General features: G+C 47.6%; 1 protein-coding gene across 1 annotated transcript in view; it reads right to left on the reverse strand.

Annotated features, from left to right (window-relative positions):
* Positions 1–1,975: 1,975 nt before the first annotated feature.
* The window catches only part of fat4 (FAT atypical cadherin 4), a 111,080-nt gene continuing 91,530 nt past the window's right edge, over positions 1,976–21,525 (reverse strand). Inside the window, exons 10-18 of the mRNA XM_064343990.1 lie at positions 16,980–21,335; positions 15,373–15,477; positions 14,561–14,868; positions 11,372–11,457; positions 10,361–10,540; positions 9,419–9,543; positions 8,513–8,742; positions 7,476–7,737; positions 1,976–5,165 (exon numbers count right to left, since the gene is read on the reverse strand). Coding sequence (XP_064200060.1) covers positions 3,217–5,165; positions 7,476–7,737; positions 8,513–8,742; positions 9,419–9,543; positions 10,361–10,540; positions 11,372–11,457; positions 14,561–14,868; positions 15,373–15,477; positions 16,980–21,335 — 7,601 coding nt within the window. The 3' untranslated portion in view covers positions 1,976–3,216. The remainder of the gene's footprint in view (positions 5,166–7,475; positions 7,738–8,512; positions 8,743–9,418; positions 9,544–10,360; positions 10,541–11,371; positions 11,458–14,560; positions 14,869–15,372; positions 15,478–16,979; positions 21,336–21,525) is intronic.

The raw sequence follows: 21,525 nt of genomic DNA on the forward strand, positions 1-21,525 counted from the left end.
GGAGGAGATGATCTGCCCTGTTCCTAAATGCTGGGGGACACTGCTTTACAGTACAATGGGATGGGACAGGTCTACAAATCAGATTGGCCGTCCTAAACTGTAAGATGCAGAGATACATTTGGAAAAAGGCTGATTATCTTGCTACTACAGGTGAGGAATTGCTAGTAATCATATTTATGGTGACCCACCACACCAGAGTAAACTCCTTCTGGAAAGGTTTGAACAGATTCACTAGCAGTGTCCGCAGTGCAGTTCAAGGTTACAGATTGAAGCTTTGGCCCTTTAAGTTCTAATTTGAAGCAGAATAATTTTAAACAATAATTTGTCACTGGGGTGTGGATTTTATATCTGTCTATAGCTGCCTTTCCACCGCATGGTACCGGCTCAACTTGACTCGATTCTACTGGTCTCGACTCGCTTTTGGTACCAGGTACTTTGTTTTCCACTGCAGATAGTACCCCCGTCAATGTAGCTGGTCGTCATAGCGATGCCGCATGAAACTGCTGTGACGTCATCTTCAACGCGACACACACAGGAACAATGGAGGATATCGAAGGGATGGTGTTCTCGATTCTCGGTATGTGGCTGTTTGTCACAGCAAGGAGACAAATTTTGTTTCGCAAGAGGCTGAAGGCAGAAAGACCAAAGACTGCTGAAAAAAACAGGAGAGTTTGGGAAATCCTACATCAGAGCTCAGACGATGAGATGACTCTGGTTGCTAGTTTCTAGTGACGATTCTCTCTGATCAATCAGTGGTCTGTAATGTTTTCACGTCACCTTTTGGTATCACCTCAGCTCGCTTGGAACCTCGACGGAGGTGATCCCAAAAAAAGTACCAGGTATCAGGTACCATCCACAACTTTTCCCCAATCGAAAACTAAAAAAGTCGAGCAGAGTCGAGTCGAGTTGAGCCGGTACCATGCGGTGGAAAAGCGACTTTTGAAACTTTACTTAATTGTATCTCTAAGAATATGATTCTTGAGTATTGGGACAGACGCAGAGCTTCAACACCTCCTTAACCCCCCCCCCGCCCTCCTAACTGCAGTCTCCTGCTAGTTGCTCTGTTCAACAATGCCTCCCAGCTCGCAAGCATTCAGCAGCCCAATCTTGGGCCCAATTAGCTCCATCCTGCTCCCTCCCACCCCCCATCCATCCCACTCAATAAACTCCCCTTCGCCCCTGTCCTGCTAGACCCTGCAAAATCATCCTGCTCATTCCGCTTCAATCGGGTCACCTACCGTCTCCTGGCCGACTGTCGCTGGGCAACGATAAAAAGCAGACACAGAGCCACCTAAAGCGTCGCCATGGCTCGCTGGTGTTGCCTTTGGCCCGGAGCGAGAGGGTCTCCGTTTCAGCCAGATCCTCATTTAGCTCTTTAAAAGGTTTGCCTCAGTACAGCGTGGGACCCTCTATAAACCCCAGACACAGCACGGCAGGTCCCTATGGGTCAGAAGTACTTTACCACCCACACTATCCAATGGTAACTGGATATAGGGGCGGGGAGGGGGTTGGTTTCCAAGTACAGATGCTGCTGAACCCCCCAACCCCCCCACCCGCCCTCATTCGCCAGAAAAGAAATCTTGGGGTCCATTTAAGACACGAAACCCTCTGCTTCACCTTGAATGATACATGCTAAGTCTGTACGGTTTGCAACTGGTTTTCCAATAATCTATGAGAGATGGTTTTTCCTGTATGGCGGCCATGCCGGGGGAGCTGTGGTGTAGCTACCGAAGTAACCAGGGGCTGTGAGTGATGTATTTCAGAATCCGTGTCATGATGCACAATCGTCCTGTGACCAGCCACATTCACAGCACTTCGTAGCCAGATGTTCAATACAGCACCGTTTCAGTTTATAAAACATTTATAAAACATTTACAACATTTCTTCTTATCCTGAATTTTGAGATAATCTACTCTAATTATTATCATCATCATCATTATTATTATACAAGTGTAAGTACAGAAAAGTGCAGAAATTAAATAAATATTTTTTTATTCTGTTATTGGCTTTTACATGTATAAAGCATTCATTATGTTACAGTTTTATCAAAAGTGGAAAATACTGGTGTTACATAAGTAACAAAAGTAAAAAATAAGTACTTTGCCTTACTTTCCCTGAAAGTAAGAAAATTATTTTCAGCTTTATGAAAATATCCATAAAAACACAGCTTAAGTGATTTTAAGTTAATAAACAGTACAAAAGTACAAACCGTACAGTTTTTTGTTCCTTCTTCAATATTTTTTTAGACACAAATAAAACACTGACAACTCCTCCTTGGAGGGTTTCCAATGAGAAAAGATTTACAAGATTTGATAGTCTTTGTAGGAAGGGTGCAATGATGGGGTTTAGTCATGATTCACAAGGCCTTCTCTAGAGTCTCACTGGCAACTGCAGCTGTGATATTCACAAAATATTTGAACCCCACCCCCCACCGCCACCCCATAAAAATGACACAAAAAAATCCTCAAATGTCTGTAAGGCAGCGGACTGTTCATCTCAGCTCTCGATGACCCTTCTCCAGCCTTTCGAACCTGAACAAGAGGTGTGAACGGTAATGGTGGATCCTCGTGACATTGGCAGGCTAAAACAGAAAGCGCGGGCCAACTGGTGAGCCTGTGCAGTGTTCCAGGTACAGAGCATCAAACGCACATGCTTTGTTCACAATGAATAATAAAAAAGCCACCACTTTCTTTGTTTCTTACATTGCTTCTCTCTAATTTCATAGGGAAACGTTGCAAGGGGAAAGGCAATACATTTGTTTTGTTTTTGTTTTAATCAAGTAGAACGCCAAGATCAAATATAAGGAAATACGCTCCTATTATTGGTCTGATATATGGCCACTTGTATGTATTTTAATAATTTCATGTTGACGGACAAAAGTATGCGAAAGCATTGGTACTGACACCATTAACCAAAAACACCTGCGCTTGACTGACTGGGAAGCTCTCATAGAAAAAGCTGCACGCGTGAAAAAAGCTACGCGCGGAACGATGTCGGTTTTCTACCTTACTGCATTTAAGATCGTCCTATCTGAATAACAACAACGACAACAACATCAACAACAACAACAATAGCGAGAATGACAAAATATTTACTGCTGGTTTCAACGTCCTTCATTGTTCATTGTTTTTATAATATTGTCTTTTTTTTTGACCAAAACATAATTAGACAGCGATTTTATAAAAGAAAGTTTCAGTCGGCATAAATAGAAGCGCGTCATACGTATTGCTCGGCCTCGCCCTCGTTGAGTATGGTGACCGAGCCGTCCCCGCTGTTCATCTCGATGTCCTTGGCGCTAGCCGCCGCTGCCGCGTTCTCGGGCAGCAGGGCCAGGTCTTTGAAGACGTCCACGTAGTGGCCGAATCCAGGCCCCCAGTTGAGCAGGTTGTCCCAGTTGAAGGTTCCGGCCTGCTGGCCCAGCCTGTGCGGCAGGGTGTAGTGGTGCTCCGTCTGGGGGGCGGTCGGCGCCTGCTGATGGTGCTGGTGGGCGGAGCCAGGCCCGGGCCCGCCCTCGGCGCGGCGGCTGGAGTAGCGCCGCTGCTTGAGGCGGCCGCCGTACTCCTCGTCGTCGGCGTCGGACTCGTTGACCTGCGAGAGCTTGGGCACCCGGGAGCTGTAGGGAGCCGGGGGCTTCTCCCGGTCGTACTCCATCTCGGAGCAGGTGAAGGAGTCGTGCGAGTCGCTCTCCGAGGACGACTCCGGGGCGGGGATCCCGTCCGCCGGGTTCCGGACGCGGGAGAGCGGGCGGCGGCAGTCCTCCTCGGAGGAGGAGCGGCCGTGGTCGGCGCTGCAGATGCTGGGGTTTCTCGGGCGGGGCGTGTTGAGGCGCTCCACCTCCTCGATGGATAGCCCCACGGGGGGTCCCGTCTCCAGGGGGATCTGCTCTATGGGCTGCTTGAGCCGACTCCCCGGCCTGGACCCGTGCCCCGCCATGGTCTGCGGGCTCTTGCTCCGGCGCCCCAGGCGGGTGGCGTAGCTGAACACGCCCGGCTGGCACGCCTCCCCGTGCAGGTCCAGCGGGCTGCCCTCGCGGCGGGCCAGGTTCAGCTCACGGGCGGGGCTGTTGCGGTAGAAGGTGGAGGGTTTGGTGAAGGGGGCGGGGCTGTGGCGGGACAGGGGGTTAGGGGTGGGGCAGGCGGAGTGGCTGAGAGGCGTGGCCCTCAGGCCCGGGGCATAGGCGGGCTGGTAGGTGTAGCTGCCGGCCACTAGGGGGAGGGGCGACTGGCGGGCGAAGCCCAGCGGGCTGTGACGCTGGATGGAGAACTTGGGGGTGTGGCTGCGGAACTGCTTGTAGTGCTGGATGATGTCGGCGTCGGAGGGCGCGATGCTGCTGGCGTTGTCGATGTCGTAGTGCTCCATGTCGGGCTCCGGGCCGGGGCAGGGAGGGGCGCAGGGGGCGCTGGGCACCGTCTCGTTGCCGTGGGGCAGGTCGGTCTCATCGTAGATCAGGTAGGGGTTCTCCCGCTCGATGATGTCGGGCTTCGGGTTCCCTTCCGGCTGCTTCCGCACCGCCATGTCGTCCCCGTACGGCGGGATGTTGTCGGGGTCGTCGAAGGCCACGTTCTCGCTTCCCTTCTTCTTCTTCTTTTTCTTCTGCTTCTTCTCCTTCTTCTCCTTGGGCTTCTTCTCTTCTTTGGGCGCCTTGGAATGGCGCCCCCTGCAGTGGTTACACAGAATGAGCCCCAGCACCACCAGAGCCAGGGCAGAGGCGCAGCTCCCGACGATGGCCGGGACGGCCCAGATGGGCAGGGTGGCCTCCTCCGCCGCCGGGCCGGGGGCGCACAGGAACCCCCCGTTGTTGGCCATCTTGCAGACGGTGCCCGGGGGGCACTGCGCCCCCTGGCAGGCCACCACGGTCTCGCAGGTCCGTCCCGTGTAGAACTCCGGGCAGGAGCAGGAGAAACCGCCCAGCTGCCCCGGCTCGCAGCTGCCCCCGTTCCGGCAGGGCGAGGTGGCGCACTCCCCCGGGGGGACGCACTGGTAGGTGTGCCACTGGCTCACGCACATCAGCCCGTCCCTGCAGGGGGCGCTGGCGCACACGTTGGGCCCCCGGCAGCCGATCTTGACAGACGGGTGGGTTTTGGAGATGGTGGCCAAGCTGTGCTCCCCAGTGAATGGCAGGCTCTCGCCGTTGTACCTCACGTAGGCAAAGCAGCCGTCAAAACCTGAGGGGAACAATGGGAAATAAAATAAATTAATTCAACAGAATACATTTCGATTGTGATATAAATAGAAAAAACATGCATTTTTCTAAAGAGGGTTTCATAACAGCCATGCAAAACTGCATCATTACTTTGACCTGATTGTGAGCTTAACTGAGAGGATGGAATTGCATCTGCTGCCAAACCACCCAACTACAACACACACACACACACACACACACATTTGGACATCAATGACCTAGGGAGACCAATTTACATCACAGAATAAAGGCAAAGACAGAGGCGGAGAGGGGTGCTTGGATACAGCTGACATTACAAAGAGGAAGTAGGCGCTATTAACACTGTTTATCCTTATGTGTATGACACTTACTTCCCCTCCGTAAAACTCTAATAAATTAAAACTGTAAAACCGGGGTAAAAAAGGAACAGTTTCCAGGATAACAGGAAACTTTCCTGGAATCTTGTCAAGACAGAATGGCAGCTTGGAAGGCAATAAATTCTGAGTTTGAATGAGATGGATCACTTTGCAAAATGAGCAAAATGGGTTGTATGGTTTCCTCAACAATGACAGGAACCCGCTGTAGCAATTATCACTGCGGATATTTGGTTCAGACATTTGAACAGAATTCAACACGCAGCATTTGGCTGAAATCTCCACCATGCTTCCTGCAGGAAGACACCTCAACAATTCACATGTTCCCACACTGTTTAACATAACTCTTACATTTGTTATAAAAGAAATATGAGCTCTCCAAGGGGAATGACTTTGCCAGACAATATATCTTCAGTTCAGCATAGACTCAAAATGAAAACCTTACCCCTAACAACATTACTTCATAAAATGCAAGTATGTGAGTAATTGCATTCACTCATAACATATACATGGGGACAGCTGAATCCATTTAATCTTAATCTGATTAGAAATAAAAATGTAGATCTAGTTTGATAAAGTGCACATTTACAAATAAGCATGATGATGCAAACATACACTTGTACACAAACGCATGGTGTACAAAACAAAAAAGCACAGACGTACATACACATGCATGCAAGCACACATGCACACACATGCACACACGCACAAGCACATACACACCCGCACACCCTACAATGTGAATATATAAGGAGAATGAATGAGACCTCCATTCTTAATGGAAGGCAGTTATGGGTTAGTGGTATGGTCATCGCTGAGTCGTGTCACATAGGCCTACTTAAGCACCCAAACCACAAGAGGGTGACATTATAATGCAAGTCTCTTTCGAGTAGCATCATCTGTCACTTTCTACTGTACACTAGCAGAGTCAACTGAAATAACTATGAAAAACACAGAACCGCAAAAATATAATAGGAAACATAATAATGATTCTTATTTATTTAGCAAGGATTTGGATTTGAAGATATTTTTGTTCAGACTGGAGACATTTATATTCTAAGCATTGGCTGAAGTGATATGTGAATGAGGGAGGGAGAACGGCAGATGCTGTATATGTCTGAGATGCAGATTACTTAAGCAGCAAAAGTGGACCAGCAGAATAAAACTAGAATAAATAAATAGTTGAAGATTATAATAGCCCCAAAGGAATCTCGTGGCTTGTGAATGCTTTTGCGCTCGTGTGTGTGTGTGTGTGTTTGTGTGTGTGTGTGTGAGAAAGAGATATTATGAGATACTATGTTAGTGGCTGTGTATACACATTTTTTAGGGAAGAATGTGTGTGTGCGTGTGGATATGCACAATATGATGTAATCAGCAGTAGCTTCCTTGTAAAGTCTGATCAGACACACCAGGTCAGTGGTGGCTGCTAAGTCACGGGCGGTTTTTCCATCCCAGCAATGAAAACAGTTTGAAGCTATTATGCTCACTCAACCATCAGGGCTTATCAGGACTCCTGTGGTATTTATAATGACTTTCCTTTCATTCAAAGACTTTTCAATGAACTTCTAGGATAATTTTCAAACTTTTCCAAAACTTTTTTTTCTAAAGAAATGACCTAACAGACTTAAATAAAAAGCTGACATTTTTAAATGATGACCCTATCCTCGGATTGTACCCAGGTTATCAGATAGCATGCTCTGGAAAGCGAACCCACTGTAGGCTGTACCCTTTATATATGGGACACCTGTAGCCACAGAAACGGGACATTTTCATAACATTCACTCTATGTTCATGACACAACACAATGCCAAGTCCAAGCGCTTTCACAACTTACAATGTTCCACATTCAAAAGGAAACACTTTCTCAGTGACCAGAGGTCATGACACCCAACCCCCCCCCCACCCCACCCCACCCCGGACTCCCTTCCAATTAAACCCACCTGACGATGACTTCTGTAGGGCAGAACCAGAGGGGACTCCTCCCAGAGATAGGGTCAGGACGTTGATACCTCCAAAATCCTGGGTGAGGTGCAAGATCTCTTTGGCGTGCGCCCCGTCCAGACGCACAGAGGTGGCTGTCCCGTTTTTCTGAAGCAGGAGGGTGTGCCACTGGCCGTCGGAAAGACCAAACTCAGACAGGGTCCTCTCTACCTTCCCCCCTACGCCCGCATCCGAGATGTAGTGCAGAACCCCGTTCTTCAGCTGAAAAACACACAATGGATAACAGTGATTTCTGGGTACTCCTGGGGGATTTGTGGGTACCGATGGGTGATTTCTGGGTGATTGCTGGGTACTGCTAGGTGATTTGTGGGTACTGCTGGATGGTTTCTGAGCAATTACTATGTTACTGCTAGGTACTTCTGGGTGATTCCTGGTTGGTTGCCGTTATAGATAATAATAAAAAAGCAAAAGACTAATAACAGTCCTACAAAATGTATCCAATGACCTAATGACAGAAACAAAAGAGCCACCAAAGTGGAAGAATTGAAAATCCCTCTGACTCAAAAAATGCTGAAAATAACCATTCTGGAAAACAAATTAGAAAAGGTTCTTATTTTCTCGGGGGGTGATATTTATTAACTAAGATGTTGGAAATTATTCCTTGTGTCTTGCGGTGGTGGGTTTTTTTTTCCTTGGAGGCCCCATTCCGGAACCAGGGGGGTGGGGGAGCGAGTAGACTGATCCAGGGAGGCTGTTTTGGGTTTGGGGTCCTGTAGAATATGAGGGGGACTGGACTTAAGGGACCAGTTAAGGAGAAGAATGAGTTTTCAACCCCTGGACAGCTTCCCGGGATCAGAGTGAGCGAGTGAGTGAGTGAGTGAGAGAGAGAGAGAGAGAGAGAGAGAGAAACACAGACAGATACAAAGAGAGAGCTGGGTATTTTAAAGTGACTACTGCCAGACCTCACAGACGCTTTCTGAGAGTTTGTTTTCCTTGAATCCCATTGCAATCCCTAATTCATTGCCACTGGACTCACCTTCACAGTGGTGTAGTTGCTGGTCTCCTGGACGTGTAGGAGAGTCCCGCTCTTGCTGAGGGTGCGGAACTTCAGCTCCAGGCTGCTCTGGGCAGGGCGATGAGGGGTGGGGCTGGGGGCGGAGCTCCCCAGGCTCAGAGCCAATAAGAGGTCACGCTTCTGGGACTGGCTCATAGAGTAGTCCAGGCGGCCGGTTCCGTCCAGCGACAGCGCGGTATCGGCTGTAACATCTGGTTGGTGGGGAAAGAGACACTCGTTATAAGAACATAAAAACAAGAGTGTTTGATGAGGTTAACAGGCCACTCAGTCCATTTAATCTCTTCACTTTTTATACAGTATCCAACTAGAGCAAGTGTCTCAAACTCCAGTCCTGGAGAGTCACTGTGTCTGCAGGTTTAACTCCAGTCCTGGAGAGCTGGTGTGTCTGCAGGTTTAACTCAAGTCCTGGAGGGCCACAGTGTCTGCAGGTTTAACTCCAGTCTTGGAAGGCTGTAGTGTCTGCAGGTTTAACTCCAGTACTGGAAGGTTGCAATGTCTGCAGGTTTAACTCCAGTATTGGAACGCTGCAATGTCTGCAGGTTTAACTCCAGTCCTGGAGGACCAGAGTGTCTGCAGGTTTAACTCCAGTCCTGGAGGGCCACAGTGTCTGCAGTTTTAACTCCAGTATTGGAACGCTGCAGTGTCTGCAGGTTTAACTCCAGTCCTGGAGGACCAGAGTGTCTGCAGGTTTAACTCCAGTCCTGAAGGGCCTCAGTGTCTGCAGGTTTAACTCCAGTCCCGAAGGGCCACAGTGCCTACAGATTTAACCACTGTGCTGGAGGTCCCCAGAGAGAGAATCAAAATTCCTGTCATAAAATAGCAACATACAAAAATATGAAAATAAAAATAGATGAAAGAGATGCTTACACTTTTCACAGTACTTCCCAGTGAAACCCTCGAGACACTTGCACTGTTGCCAGGACCAGTGATCCACACAGGTGCCCCCGTGTCTGCAAGGACTGGCAGTACAGGCCCCCTCCAACCTGGGACACCTGTCAGAACAGGAAGAACAGTCAGCCAATCACAGGGCGAGCTAAAGTGGTGAGGGAGGGCCATGCCTTTCACAAACTGCATTAACATGCTAAAAGATCCACGTCGCCACCCATTCATGAAGCCCTTCTGGGGATGAATGGGGAGACTGACTCTTTTTGTTCGACCCAATGCCCTCAAACAAGAACAAAAACAAGAGATCTTCTCCCCATGCATTCCTCAAAGTGTGCAGCTCCTTAACCACTTAACTGAGTACTTTCACTTTTATGTTTTCTTGCATTGAAGTTTGCTGGTAAATTTACTGAAAATATTCTGCACAGACTAGTACACTAAACATACTGCATGATAGCTGTTATGAGAAGTGAAGTACAATGATTAGAGAACTAAGTCAGTAACTCAGAAACTTCAGGTTCAATTCCCAGTTTAGGCAAAGCCATTGTACCCTTGAGCAAAGGAACTTGATCTGAATTGCTTAAGTAAATATAAATGGATTTATATACCTAAAAAGAAAGGTTAAACAGTGTAAGTCACTCTGACCAAAAGCCTCAGCTAATGATAAATAATGGATGTAATTTAGAATTTGTATTTCGGTTCTTGGTGAGCGTAGCTATCTTGCATTAGTGCTTTTTTTGATGTTGCAGATACACTCACCAGTCTGGGAATGTTTGCCAAGTTTGGCACTATTGCTCTTATAAATCTGGTGAATGCCCTCATTCTCCTGCATTGTATGTGGTTCCGGATGAGAGTGTGTGCTAAAATAAGGTAATGTGATGTTAGGTAATGCGGATGTAATGTAAAACGGTATGGTGGTGGTCAGACCTGTCGAGGATGCCGTGAGACGCCAGGGCTTGTCCGGGCTCCAGGGGTCGGCCGTTGATGGCGAGCTCCATGATGCAGCCCACAAAGTCGTGCGTGGCGACCTGCCCTTGGCGGTGGAGGATAGGCTCGATGGACGACACGCCCCCCACGGAGAGGCGATTGGGCTGCACATCCAGGATCCTGCATGGCAAACGGACGCGCCAGGGGTCGAGGGAGATCATTGCGTTGGGATGGCAACAACATGGTATGATTACCCTACTCTCCAGCTTGGGTCTTTATAAATAAACTTAAGCTGACTGGAGCTAGCCACCCACCCAGCCCACACACACACACCCTGCATTTTTCATCCACACAATCACTGTAGACCAGGTCTTCTAGCTTATTTCATTTTTTGTTTGTTTTTAATAAAAGAGCTACTTTGGTAAATACCTTCCTCTCATATATAACTTTTTGTGATATCTCCTGTGCTCAGGGATTCTTGAATGCTAGCCTTTGTTTAGACCCAGGGCCTCCCAAATCGCAGAAGATGTATAACAAGTACTGTAATTTGTACATGATAAAATACAAAATGTATAAAAAATACCCTTTAATAAAAGCTGAGAATCAACACTTCAACCACATGTGAGTTGTTTGATTTGAAATTGTGGGCAGAATCATATGTCCTTGTCCCAAACATTATGGAGTGCACTGTATATGATTTCAACAACTAAAAGGCAGCAATATATTTACCGATATATTGTGAAAATTGCTAATCTTTTCTCATATTTGAATTCAGTAAATACTGTTTTGTAAGGCACTTTCCTTCTTTACATTTTCAATTACTGATTTAAACTCCTATTATTTCATGTCTGTACAAACAACACAAAGTCATTTAATTTCATTTCATTCACTCGTGAGGTGGCTCAATCTGAGCAGCTTCTTGCTACATTTGGGTTTATTTGGACTTGAATGTCTCCTTGGTCAAAAGTGTTCTGGCAATGAAATGAATGTAATTTGTAAATGGCGTCTCACCAGTCGGCATGGACGGCCACGTTGCTGACGGCACAGTAGCCAGGATCCTGGCTCTCTCCACACACATCCACGGTCAGGGAAGCAGCCTACAGCACAGAGGCAGGTCACAGTTAAACCACAGATTTTACAGGCTAACCAGATGTGCGCTCCTGCATCTCCGTCCTCTCCCCTACGTGAGAGCACTACTATGATCAAGCTAAAAGGCATTGAGAGAAAGAGAGAAAGAGAGAGAGAGAGAGAGAGACTGTGCTACGGGGTGCCTGAAGCTGTGTTCTCTCACACAGTAATAAATGGCAAAATGAGGAGCTTCTGTAATGATTTGTACTCTGCACTATTATAGCCGACTTATCATACAGTATATCCACACATTTGACAGCAACGTATGGGCTTATGATTTCATGTGCTCCAACTGTGTAATCTTCTTCTCACCAACAACCAAATGAATTTCAGTCAAACCCACAGAGTGAGTGATTCACAGCATGTCTTTCTCTGGCTGGCTTCAGCTGAGCTGATGTGAACACGTAAGTGACAGGAGCACTGTTCAGGGATCCGTTTGGTACAGCTCTGCAGAGGCTCTGCTGAGCAACAGGCCACAGGGAGCTACTTGAGCAGGTTTCCATACGTCTTATTATTTAAAAAAAAGTTATACACAAAACAATTTTTAAGAGCCGGCAGTTCCTCCGTGTGCCACCCGTCCTCTCTGCGTGGGCTGCTCAGCTTAAAAATGCAAATAAATAAATAAATAAATAAACGGAGCGTGCGCGTTCACAGAGTGTCTTGAAAAACAGAGACGGGAGTGTTTCCGCGTGCGACCGATCGCTGTATAAACACATCTCTGCGGGCGGAGCTGCAACGCCGCGAGCAGCCAGGAGACGCGAAACGTGGGCGAAACGCTCCCGTTTCTAATTACTTACACAGGCGCGCACGCACCAGCAGCGAGAGGAAAAAAGAGAAGACGGCGGGAAATAATGGAAAATGATTCGCTTTTGGTTAAGACGTTTGCCGAGTTGAAAGAAAATAAAATAAACGTTTTATTGTTCAGTTAGAGAAAGGATCAGAAGTGTTACACATCAGATCCATATGGGAAAAAAGTAATGTTTTTTTGCTTTTCCCCACTTACCAAGGGCCTGATGCTGAACCACAGAATACACACACGTCAAGTCTTTCATACGGGCGCGGGTAATGCCTTTTGAAATGGCTTCTAAATTAATATCAAATGCTCTGTCCAGCGTCAGAACAACGGAAGCGTGTTTGCGTTTGATTAACATTGGGGGAAGCAGTATAAACACTGTTAATCAGTTTAGCAGGGGGGCTTTTCCGTAATAAAGCATCCCAGGTCTGCATGAAGTTCCATCATGCACTTCCCAAGAAAAGCGAAAGAGGACACCCACGTTGGCTTTTTTTTATATTAATTGCATTTATTAGCTTTATTTTGTTTTTGTGTGTGGACGTGAACTTCAGTTTTTTAAATATGGATGAAGAACAGAAGGTAATGTAGCAAAAAGTGAAAAAGACGGGTGAAACTTGGTTGGAAAAGTAACACAGAGTGAGGCCAGGGACACGTGCAGTTTACTGCAAAAAAAAAAAAAAAAAAAAAAAAAAAAACCTTTGGCAAATGATGAGATTTCTCCTTAATGTGTCATTTTCTCTTTTGCTTTTTGATAAAATCTTCGTAATATTTCAGGAGGTCCCCTGAGCTAAGTAGTTATGTTTTTAAAACCGAAAAAAATAAAAACCTACTGCAAGCAATGAAGTGCAGCCTACAGCTTCTATTAAAAACAAAATCAGAGCATGTCTTTTTCGTCTTTTTTTTTTTTTTGGGAAGCGACAGCAAGAGCGTGTTATGGATTTAACATGTGTGCCCAATGCAGGCAATGGTACAGAGACCTCAGGTTTAGGATCACCTAAATGACCCATGCTAGCTTCTCCAAACATTGTCACTACTGTTGCTTCACACCACCTGTGGAGCTGTTTCTCCAACACCTCAACTGACAGCTTTTTCGCACAGTTGGTTAATTCAGAGTCTGAAAGTAACATTTGCCGTATGGCGCTGTGGAATCATGTTTCTCACCTCCGGTTCTGAGCTACACCTTTTCTCCGCTGTGTCAAAGCGCTCTGGGTCACCTCAGAGCCTGACCATTTAACGATTTTACCGGTTTCCTACCAAATCCCAACACACTGTGGGAAATGACAGACTCTGGGTCCTGCTGGAGACTTACTTTGTGAAACATTTGACAAACTGGTGACCCCCCCCCCTTCCCCATCATCCTCCAAACAATCTCACAATATGGCAGTAGACTGAGCAAATTGTAAGTTTGAGGGGAGGAAAAAGACATTTTTGGTTGTCGAGTGGGAAGGGCCTCTAACATAAATCAAAACAAGTTTGGTTTTCAGACGTAATTACAGACTATAAAAGCCACAAACAAAACTAGCACTGTGAATAGTGTAATTATAATCCAAAGGCTTAAAATGCCTGTCAAACGTGGAAGCCAGTATGATTTTTTTGGACAGGACTTCCACCATTAAATAGTCTGTTGTGCGAAAGTGGACTTGACTTGCTGTGCACGTGATGGTTTAAAAGTTTAAGTTCCATCTGTGTAATCTTTGGCCTTTCTGACAGTATATGTTTTTAGCATATCATGCATTCTTGTAAGGCATTAGGCATAATGGCGTGCAGACATGGAAGAAAATCTCAATTGTAAATTTCTGTCTTTGGTTTTGGGTTTGGGATGACCCTGAGTACTATGCATCCGTCCCATCTAAGAGTCTTGTTTTCACACTGGACCTAAAACACAAGGGGCTCAACTCACGCATTTATTATCACAGAGCAAACTGAACTTGACCTTAAAAACAGCACTAATAAGGAAAAAGGAATCAACAATGCTAATCAAGGTCATAAGAAGAAGTATTTCTAAGACTGACACATTGCTCCGTCTGATTGACTGTTTGCTTTTATGTTCATGGATGGGCATAGGTTTCATTTCAACTCTGTGGGAGTAACACTGCTAACACACCTAGTTTTGCATCGTCAAACGTCAAATCTAGCAATTAATACATATGTCTCCCCATCTCCCCCAAACCTATGCGTATTCTTTCGTGCCTGTCTCAGAACAGGAAACAACACCACTCCATTGAATTGTGAACAGTCCAATAACGTCAATCATTTATAATAAATAAAATTTTGCTTACCATTCCAGCTCTTCTGGCAATGACCGTGTGGAACTGTCCATCAGAAACCTTCTTCATGGTCATCAGCTTGTAAGTCCCACTGCCAAGGTTAAAGGAGAACCGCATTCGACCCTCAAAGATCTCCAGGGCCAGGAACTCTGCCTTGTCTCCTGTCTGGTTGTCATGGTTATACATGAGGAGGGCGTTGCTCTTGATTGTGGCAAACTTGATGTAGATGTAGTTGTTGTTGGGGTCCAGGCTGGGAAACTCCATGTAGGACAGTTCCTCAAACCCATAGCTGTTCAACTCACAGTGTTTTCCAAAGACCCCTGAAAGTTGAGGTGTAGGGAGATGATAAGAATTCAGATGGAAAGGAACAATCTAAAATTCAAACACCAGACACTTCTTAAAGCAAACATTAACACTGAATAGCATCTATTTGCTCGATAAATTATGACAAAGAAAAACAAAGCTACAATGAGCAGACTATTCCTGCTTTTATTGGCAAAACATAATGATTGGTTAACATCAGTGAGCACATGATGGCTACACCCATTTTTCAGTTTTATGAGGCTTCTTCGCCTTCTTAGATGCGATCCCCAGAGCAAAGACACCACTAGGATATAAGAAATAAAGCAACTAATTCTTTTAAAAAGTCATTTCACAGCATAGACAGCCAGAAAAGCGTAAGGCCAGTAGTCCGGAAAGCTCCAGGTGGAAAAGCGTTCAGAAAAAGAACACAGCAGGGGAAACAAGGACATTCCTCTAAGAACGGATAGCCTCTGGCCTTGTCGTCTGCAGCGTACAGACACCAGATCAATCACATGACTTACCGAAGGGACAGTGACAGTAATACCCGTCCAGCCCGCTCTGGCAGGAGCCGCCGTTAAAACAAGGGTTACACTCACAGTAATTGATGGCAGACTCACACGTTTTTCCTGGGGGGGTGGGGGTGGGGGGAGGGTGACAAAACAAAATGGCACAAAATATAAAATGGATGAAAGTGAGAAATGAGAGGTGATGAGGTGAGCAAATGTTCAGCAGTGTCACATTTCCATGATCATTTCCATAATCATAGCCCCATAATAACGCAGTAAATCTCATACTTTGGAAACTGATGCAAATACTCACCCCCTCCACACACAAACTAAGATAACACAGGAGATTAGCTAAATTCTATCTCAATCCTGGATAACGACACGTAAAGTGCAACATAATATAAACATGGAAGTGGAAACATAATGTAAATGGGGAGAGAAAAAACAATAATATCAAAATAAAGATTTTTACTTCAATGCAGAAATAATACAATGCGTGTCTTATGTAGGGATGGGGGTGAGTGGGAGTGGGGGGAGGATGTAAGAATTGCCCTATTGTGAAGTTCTTTTCACAGTGTTTGAGTGCTGACTTATGTAAAGCTAAACAAAATACTTGAATGGAGGTACATTCACAACCGACCTACCACCCCAAACAAGAGAAAAAAACTGTAAATAAAGAGTTTGCAGTGGGGGCAACCAAACTACTGTAAGTCAAAAGGTATATTTCTTTAGGAAGGCTGTTTGTCTGTGAATACAATGTAAAATTGCTTATGGTCATTTGTGACAGTCATATTGACGAAGGACAGAAATGACTTAATCATTCACTGCTGAGGCAAAAGCGGTCGGCACTGGGGCCCCTTTAAAAAAACGTCTCAAATAAATATGGCATCCAGCTGAGAAAACAAGATGATCCAAAAACCTCCTAATTAATACAAATCCATCTTCGGCTAGCCTCAGCTAAAGAAAGCCTTGCAATTATTTAGTCCCACGATCAACCGCATACTGTACACAAGCTAAGCAAGCCAGGAGGGTTTTTTAAGGTGATTTATTAGCCTGCAGTGACCCATAGGGAGGCAATCTACTTCATTTGACCAATTTTCCAAGCTAACAAAGACATTCAAGGATTAATACAGGACATCTGATAGAAAGCTATTACCCTCTAAAGCTATTACTTCATTTGCAAGCCTGACTAAGGAGGGAAAAAGTCTCGATTTACAGGAGGGAAAAAGCTATAAATGTGTTAAAATGTTCTAGACCTGCAGGGGGGAGGCTGGGCTGTGAAATGTGAGATCTGTGACCTTTGAGCTTTTTCCTGGGTTGATTTTTGCATCATCCCCTTTATTAAGACAAACACAACACGCTGATATCCATTAAAGCCCCTTACCCCCCAACCACTAATCCTAAGAGAAAACTTTTTGGCATTCAGACCCCGACTGCTATCGAGGCTATTAAATACTTCTGTAATCAACTTGAAGCAAATATTTTACTTGGACTCTAACGCATTTGTGAGCAGGAGGGATTAAAAAAAGAAACACGTTATCATTTTAAAAAGCTTAACAGCTGGGGTCAGGGCTGTTCTGGAGATGCTGCTGTTAGTGGTGGGGATGGCAGAAAAGGGTTACCTGTGAATCCGGACTTGCAAAGGCAGTTGAAGCCACCGGGATAGTTCTGGCAGAGCGCCCCATTCTTGCAGGGGTTGGAAAGGCACTCGTTGACATCGCGCTCACAGGCCATCCCGGTGAAGCCCTCGGGGCAGGTACAGGAGAAGCCCCCTATTAGGTTGTGGCAGGTCCCACCGTTGTGGCAAGGGGCTGGCAGGCACTCATCGATGTCAGTCTCGCACAGCCCACCGGCATAACCTGGCATACAGCTGCAGGCGTAGGGTGGCAAGGGACGATTGGAAACCAGGATGACAGGCACGCTCTCCTCTGTTTTCATCTCAGGTGCCACGCCCAAACGCCTCTTGCAGCTACCCCCATTCAGGCAGGGGTTCTGCGTGCAGGGGTCATGGTCCACAGTCTCCATCCACACCCCACTTTGCCGGTGTAGGACATCCCTGATGCTCTGGAAGAAGGTGGCAACACCGCTGGGGTTGACGTACTGTCCATGAGGCCTCTTCACGGCAGCCATGAGAAAGGTGTAGTTTCCCAACTCAAAGGCACCATAAAGCTGCACGGCAGTGCCCAGCCCAGCCAACTGGGAGGTAGCCACACGCAGGAAGCTCAGGTAGTGGTTGGTGAGGAAGTCTGACACCCCTTGGGTGCGAAGGCGGATCAGGATGCTGTTATCAACAGTGGTGTTGGCAAAGGAAGTGAAGACAACGCGTACACTGTTTTCCACTGCGCCATGGACACCATCGTTGCTGTGCGCCTTGAATTCAAAGGTGCCCTCCGCCAAACGGGGGTGGGCAGAGAGGTCACAGGTGCCGGTGGCAACACTGAACAGACTGGGCGCTGACTGGCCCAGAGAGCAGCGAAAGGCATCCTGAACATCTGGGTCACGGGGCCTGATGCTACCCAGAGACCCACCAGGGAACAGGTTGCCAAAGTAGTGAACAAAGATTTCTAATGCACGTGGCTCAGATGGGTTATCGTTTTGGTCATTAACTCTGACATGAACGGTCCCCGTGGAGGACATCTGGGGGACACCTGAGTCCCGTATCACTACAGGAAGAAAGAAATCGGCAATCTGCTCACGGTCAATCTCCCGGCTGGTGGTCAGCTCTCCTGCTGGAGAGAGGCTGAAGTAGCTGGAGGCAGGACCTGATGCAGAGCCAAGGAGGCTGTAGGTAAATGGACCCTGGTTGGGCGGCAGGTCTGGGTCAGTGGAGTAGAGGGTGGCGACAGCAGTCCCTGCCCGCTGGTTCTCCATCACCTCCCCACTGGTGGTCACCAGGGTAGGGCCATTGTCATTGATGTCCTCTAAGGTCACGATCAGGATGGCACTCCCAGTAGCTGGAGGGGAGCCAGAGTCTACTGCCAGCAGGGTCAAGTTATATAAGGGTGTGGACTCTCTGTCTAGCTCAGCTGCCACAGAAACTTGTCCTGTCTGGGGGTTAACAGTGAAGGCATTCCTCTCATTGTCTGCGGCAACAGAGTAGGAGAAGCGGCTCCAGCTGGGAACAGAATCTGAGTCCTGGGCACTGATGAAGGTCACCAAGCTGCCAGGGGCTAGCCCCTCACTGATTTGCACATTATAGAGGCTGGAACTGAAGACAGGCGGGTCGTTGGCATCCAGTACGGTGATGTTGACAAACACTTCATCAATGTCCCCACCCCGTATGCTCCCAGCATTCTTAGCCAGGACCTTCAGGGAGATCTTCTCTTCTTTTTCACGGTCAAGGGGTCCTGCCACATATATCTGCCCCGTCTTCTTGTAGATGCCAAAGCCCTTCTTTCTGCTCTGCCCAAAAATGAGGTAGTGGACCTCGCCATCTATACCCAGGTCCCGGTCACTGGCAAACACTTCCCCCACTACTGTTCCTCTTGAGGTAGCCTCAGAAACCTCAAAGTAGTACTGCTTGGAGACAAATCGGGGCACATATTCATTAGCACCCTTCAGTTGGATGTTCACATTGGCAAAGCTGCACCTTTCCTCATCAGGGATATTGAAGGCTTTGACTGTCAGATGGTAGGCCTGCTTGGCCTCATAATCTAAGAAGCCCTGGGTGGTGATGATGCCCGTGTTGGGGTCAATGACAAAAAGATCACTGTCAGAGGATTGGATTACATAGGCTGTGGCAGCATTGGTACCAGAGTCCCGGTCGGTGGCGTTCATCTTTACCACATTAGTGCCGCTGGGCACGTTCTCCTGCACGGTCGGGAAGTATTCTTCAGGGTCAAACATGGGCGGGTTGTCATTGACGTCTGTCACATGAATGGTTACCGTGGCGTAGCCAGTCTTAGCAATCCAGCCACCATCAGTGGCTATCACTTTCAGCTCATGGGTCTGCTTCTCTTCGTAATCTAACGGCTGTGCCAGGGTCAGTGCCCCCGTCCTCTGGTTCACAGAAAAGGTCCCAGCCTCATTGCCTGTGGCAATTTTGTAGGTAATTAGCCCATTAGTCTCCTTGTCTTTGTCCCTCGCTGACAGTGTCCTAATTGTGGCACCAACGCTGAGGCTCTCAGGCACAGTGGCGGTGACATGGGCCTGGGAGAACTCTGGTGTGTGGTGGTTCTCCTCAGTAACAGTAACTCGTACCACTGCTTTAGTAGAAAGAGGTGGGTTTCCTCTGTCCTTTGCTGTCACTTCAATGAGGAACAGTTTGTTCACGTCCGAAGTCAGGGATGAGGCTACGCTGAGCCAGCCATTCTGCTTGTCTAGCCGGAACTTTCCAGAGCTGTTGCCTCCAGAGACAAAGTACTCAACCTCTGAGTTCGGGCCAAAGTCCTTCTTGTCACTAGCCACCACCTTAATGAGCTTGGTGCCCACTTTGACACTCTTGGTGACGGGCGTGAAGTAGGAAGAGGACTCAAAGCTTGGAGGGTTGTCATTGCTGTCCACCACATTGATGATAACAGTGGTCTCACTCACCAAGGGCTTAGTGCCCCTGTCTGAGGCTGTGACAATGAAGCTGTGGCGATTGATGTTGATATTCCCTGTCCCGGAGGAGTTCTGATACCTCAGCTGCTGCTTGACCAGGATCTCGCCGGAGCTGGAGTTGATCCGGAAGAATTCAGACTGGGACTTTATAAAGTAGAACACCTGCCCATTGGGTCCCTCATCAGGATCAGAGGCTGAGACACGTGTGACTACCGATCCCACCTCAGTGAGCTCAGGATAGTCAAGATAATAGGACGGGCGGCTAAAGCGGGGGGCGTTATCATTGATGTCTGTCACAAAAACTGTCACGTCAGTGCTGACAGTCCAGCCTGAGTCACGGGCAGAGACTCTCACAATGTAGCGGTCAGAGTCTTCCCGATTGAGGGGTCTGCTGATGGTAATGTCACCAGTGTTGGGGTTGATGGTAAAGGGGAGGCTGGTGTCTGCAACGGAGTAGCGGCTGATTGCATTGGCACCGGCGTCCTCATCTGAGGTGGTGACCCGTGTGACTGTGTAGCCCACTGGGGCATTCTCGGGCACCGTGGCACTGAAGATCTTTGAGAATCTGGGTGCGTTGTCATTGACGTCCAGCACACTGATGATGACTCTGACCACTGTGCTCTTGGGAGACGAGCCTCGGTCTGTGGCCTTGACCTTGAGTACATACTGAGCCACCTTCTCTCTGTCCAGGGGTCGGGTGGTGCGTATCTCGCCAGTGGCGCGATTGATGCTGAAGCTGTTCTCCTTGTTGCCATCAACAATGGTGTACTCCAGCTGCCCGTTGGGGCCACTGTCTCGATCCACAGCTGACACCACCAACACCCGCTGTGGGGACAGGTTCTCCAAGATTTCTGCCCGAAATGGCTCCTGCTCAAAGACAGGGAAGTTGTCATTGACGTCCAGCACTGTGATCTCTACCCTCTCGTAGGATGAGTACGGCGGAAACCCCTGGTCCCGGGCCTCAATCCACAGCACATACTTTTGTATGTTTTCGAAATCCAGGGCCTTCTTTATGGACAAATCCCCTGTCTGCTGGTCCACATGGAAGGCGCCATCCAGGTTGCCGCTGGCCACGTAGTAGGACAAGGACCCGCCCCTGGTGGAGGAGCCAGCAACTGTAGCGACCAGCGTGTTGGTGGCCTGGCTCTCTGGGAAGGTGAAGCTGGTCTGGCCCATCTTGATGACAGGGAAGTCCCCACCCGTCACAAATCTCACAGTGACGGTTGTGGCATCTGTCTTGGGGCTGGTGCCGCCGTCCCTGACCCGGACACTGAAAGTTAGCTCCGAGCTTCCCGCCAGCTTCTCGCTGGCCGTGATGCAGCCTCGCACCGGGTCGATCTTGAACTTCTCAGAGTTACGGCCCGTCAGGGAGTAGTGAAGCTGCGCGTTGGGACCTGCATCCTCATCCGTCACAGTAACTGCAAACACCAGGGAACCTGGACAACACGGATACAGAAAGACAGCCTAATTAGAGAAACATCAATAAAAAATGTACATTTTCAATGTACATTATTATTATTATTATTATTACTACAGTTTAAAGTTGCTAACAAATTATTTAAATTATAGCAAGTAGCTATAGTTCAATAGGTATTTTTGTTGCTATTTGCAACTGAGGTTATGGTT

The sequence above is a fragment of the Anguilla rostrata genome, chromosome 7 (genome assembly GCF_018555375.3).
Source record: "Anguilla rostrata isolate EN2019 chromosome 7, ASM1855537v3, whole genome shotgun sequence".
NCBI lineage: Eukaryota > Metazoa > Chordata > Actinopteri > Anguilliformes > Anguillidae > Anguilla > Anguilla rostrata.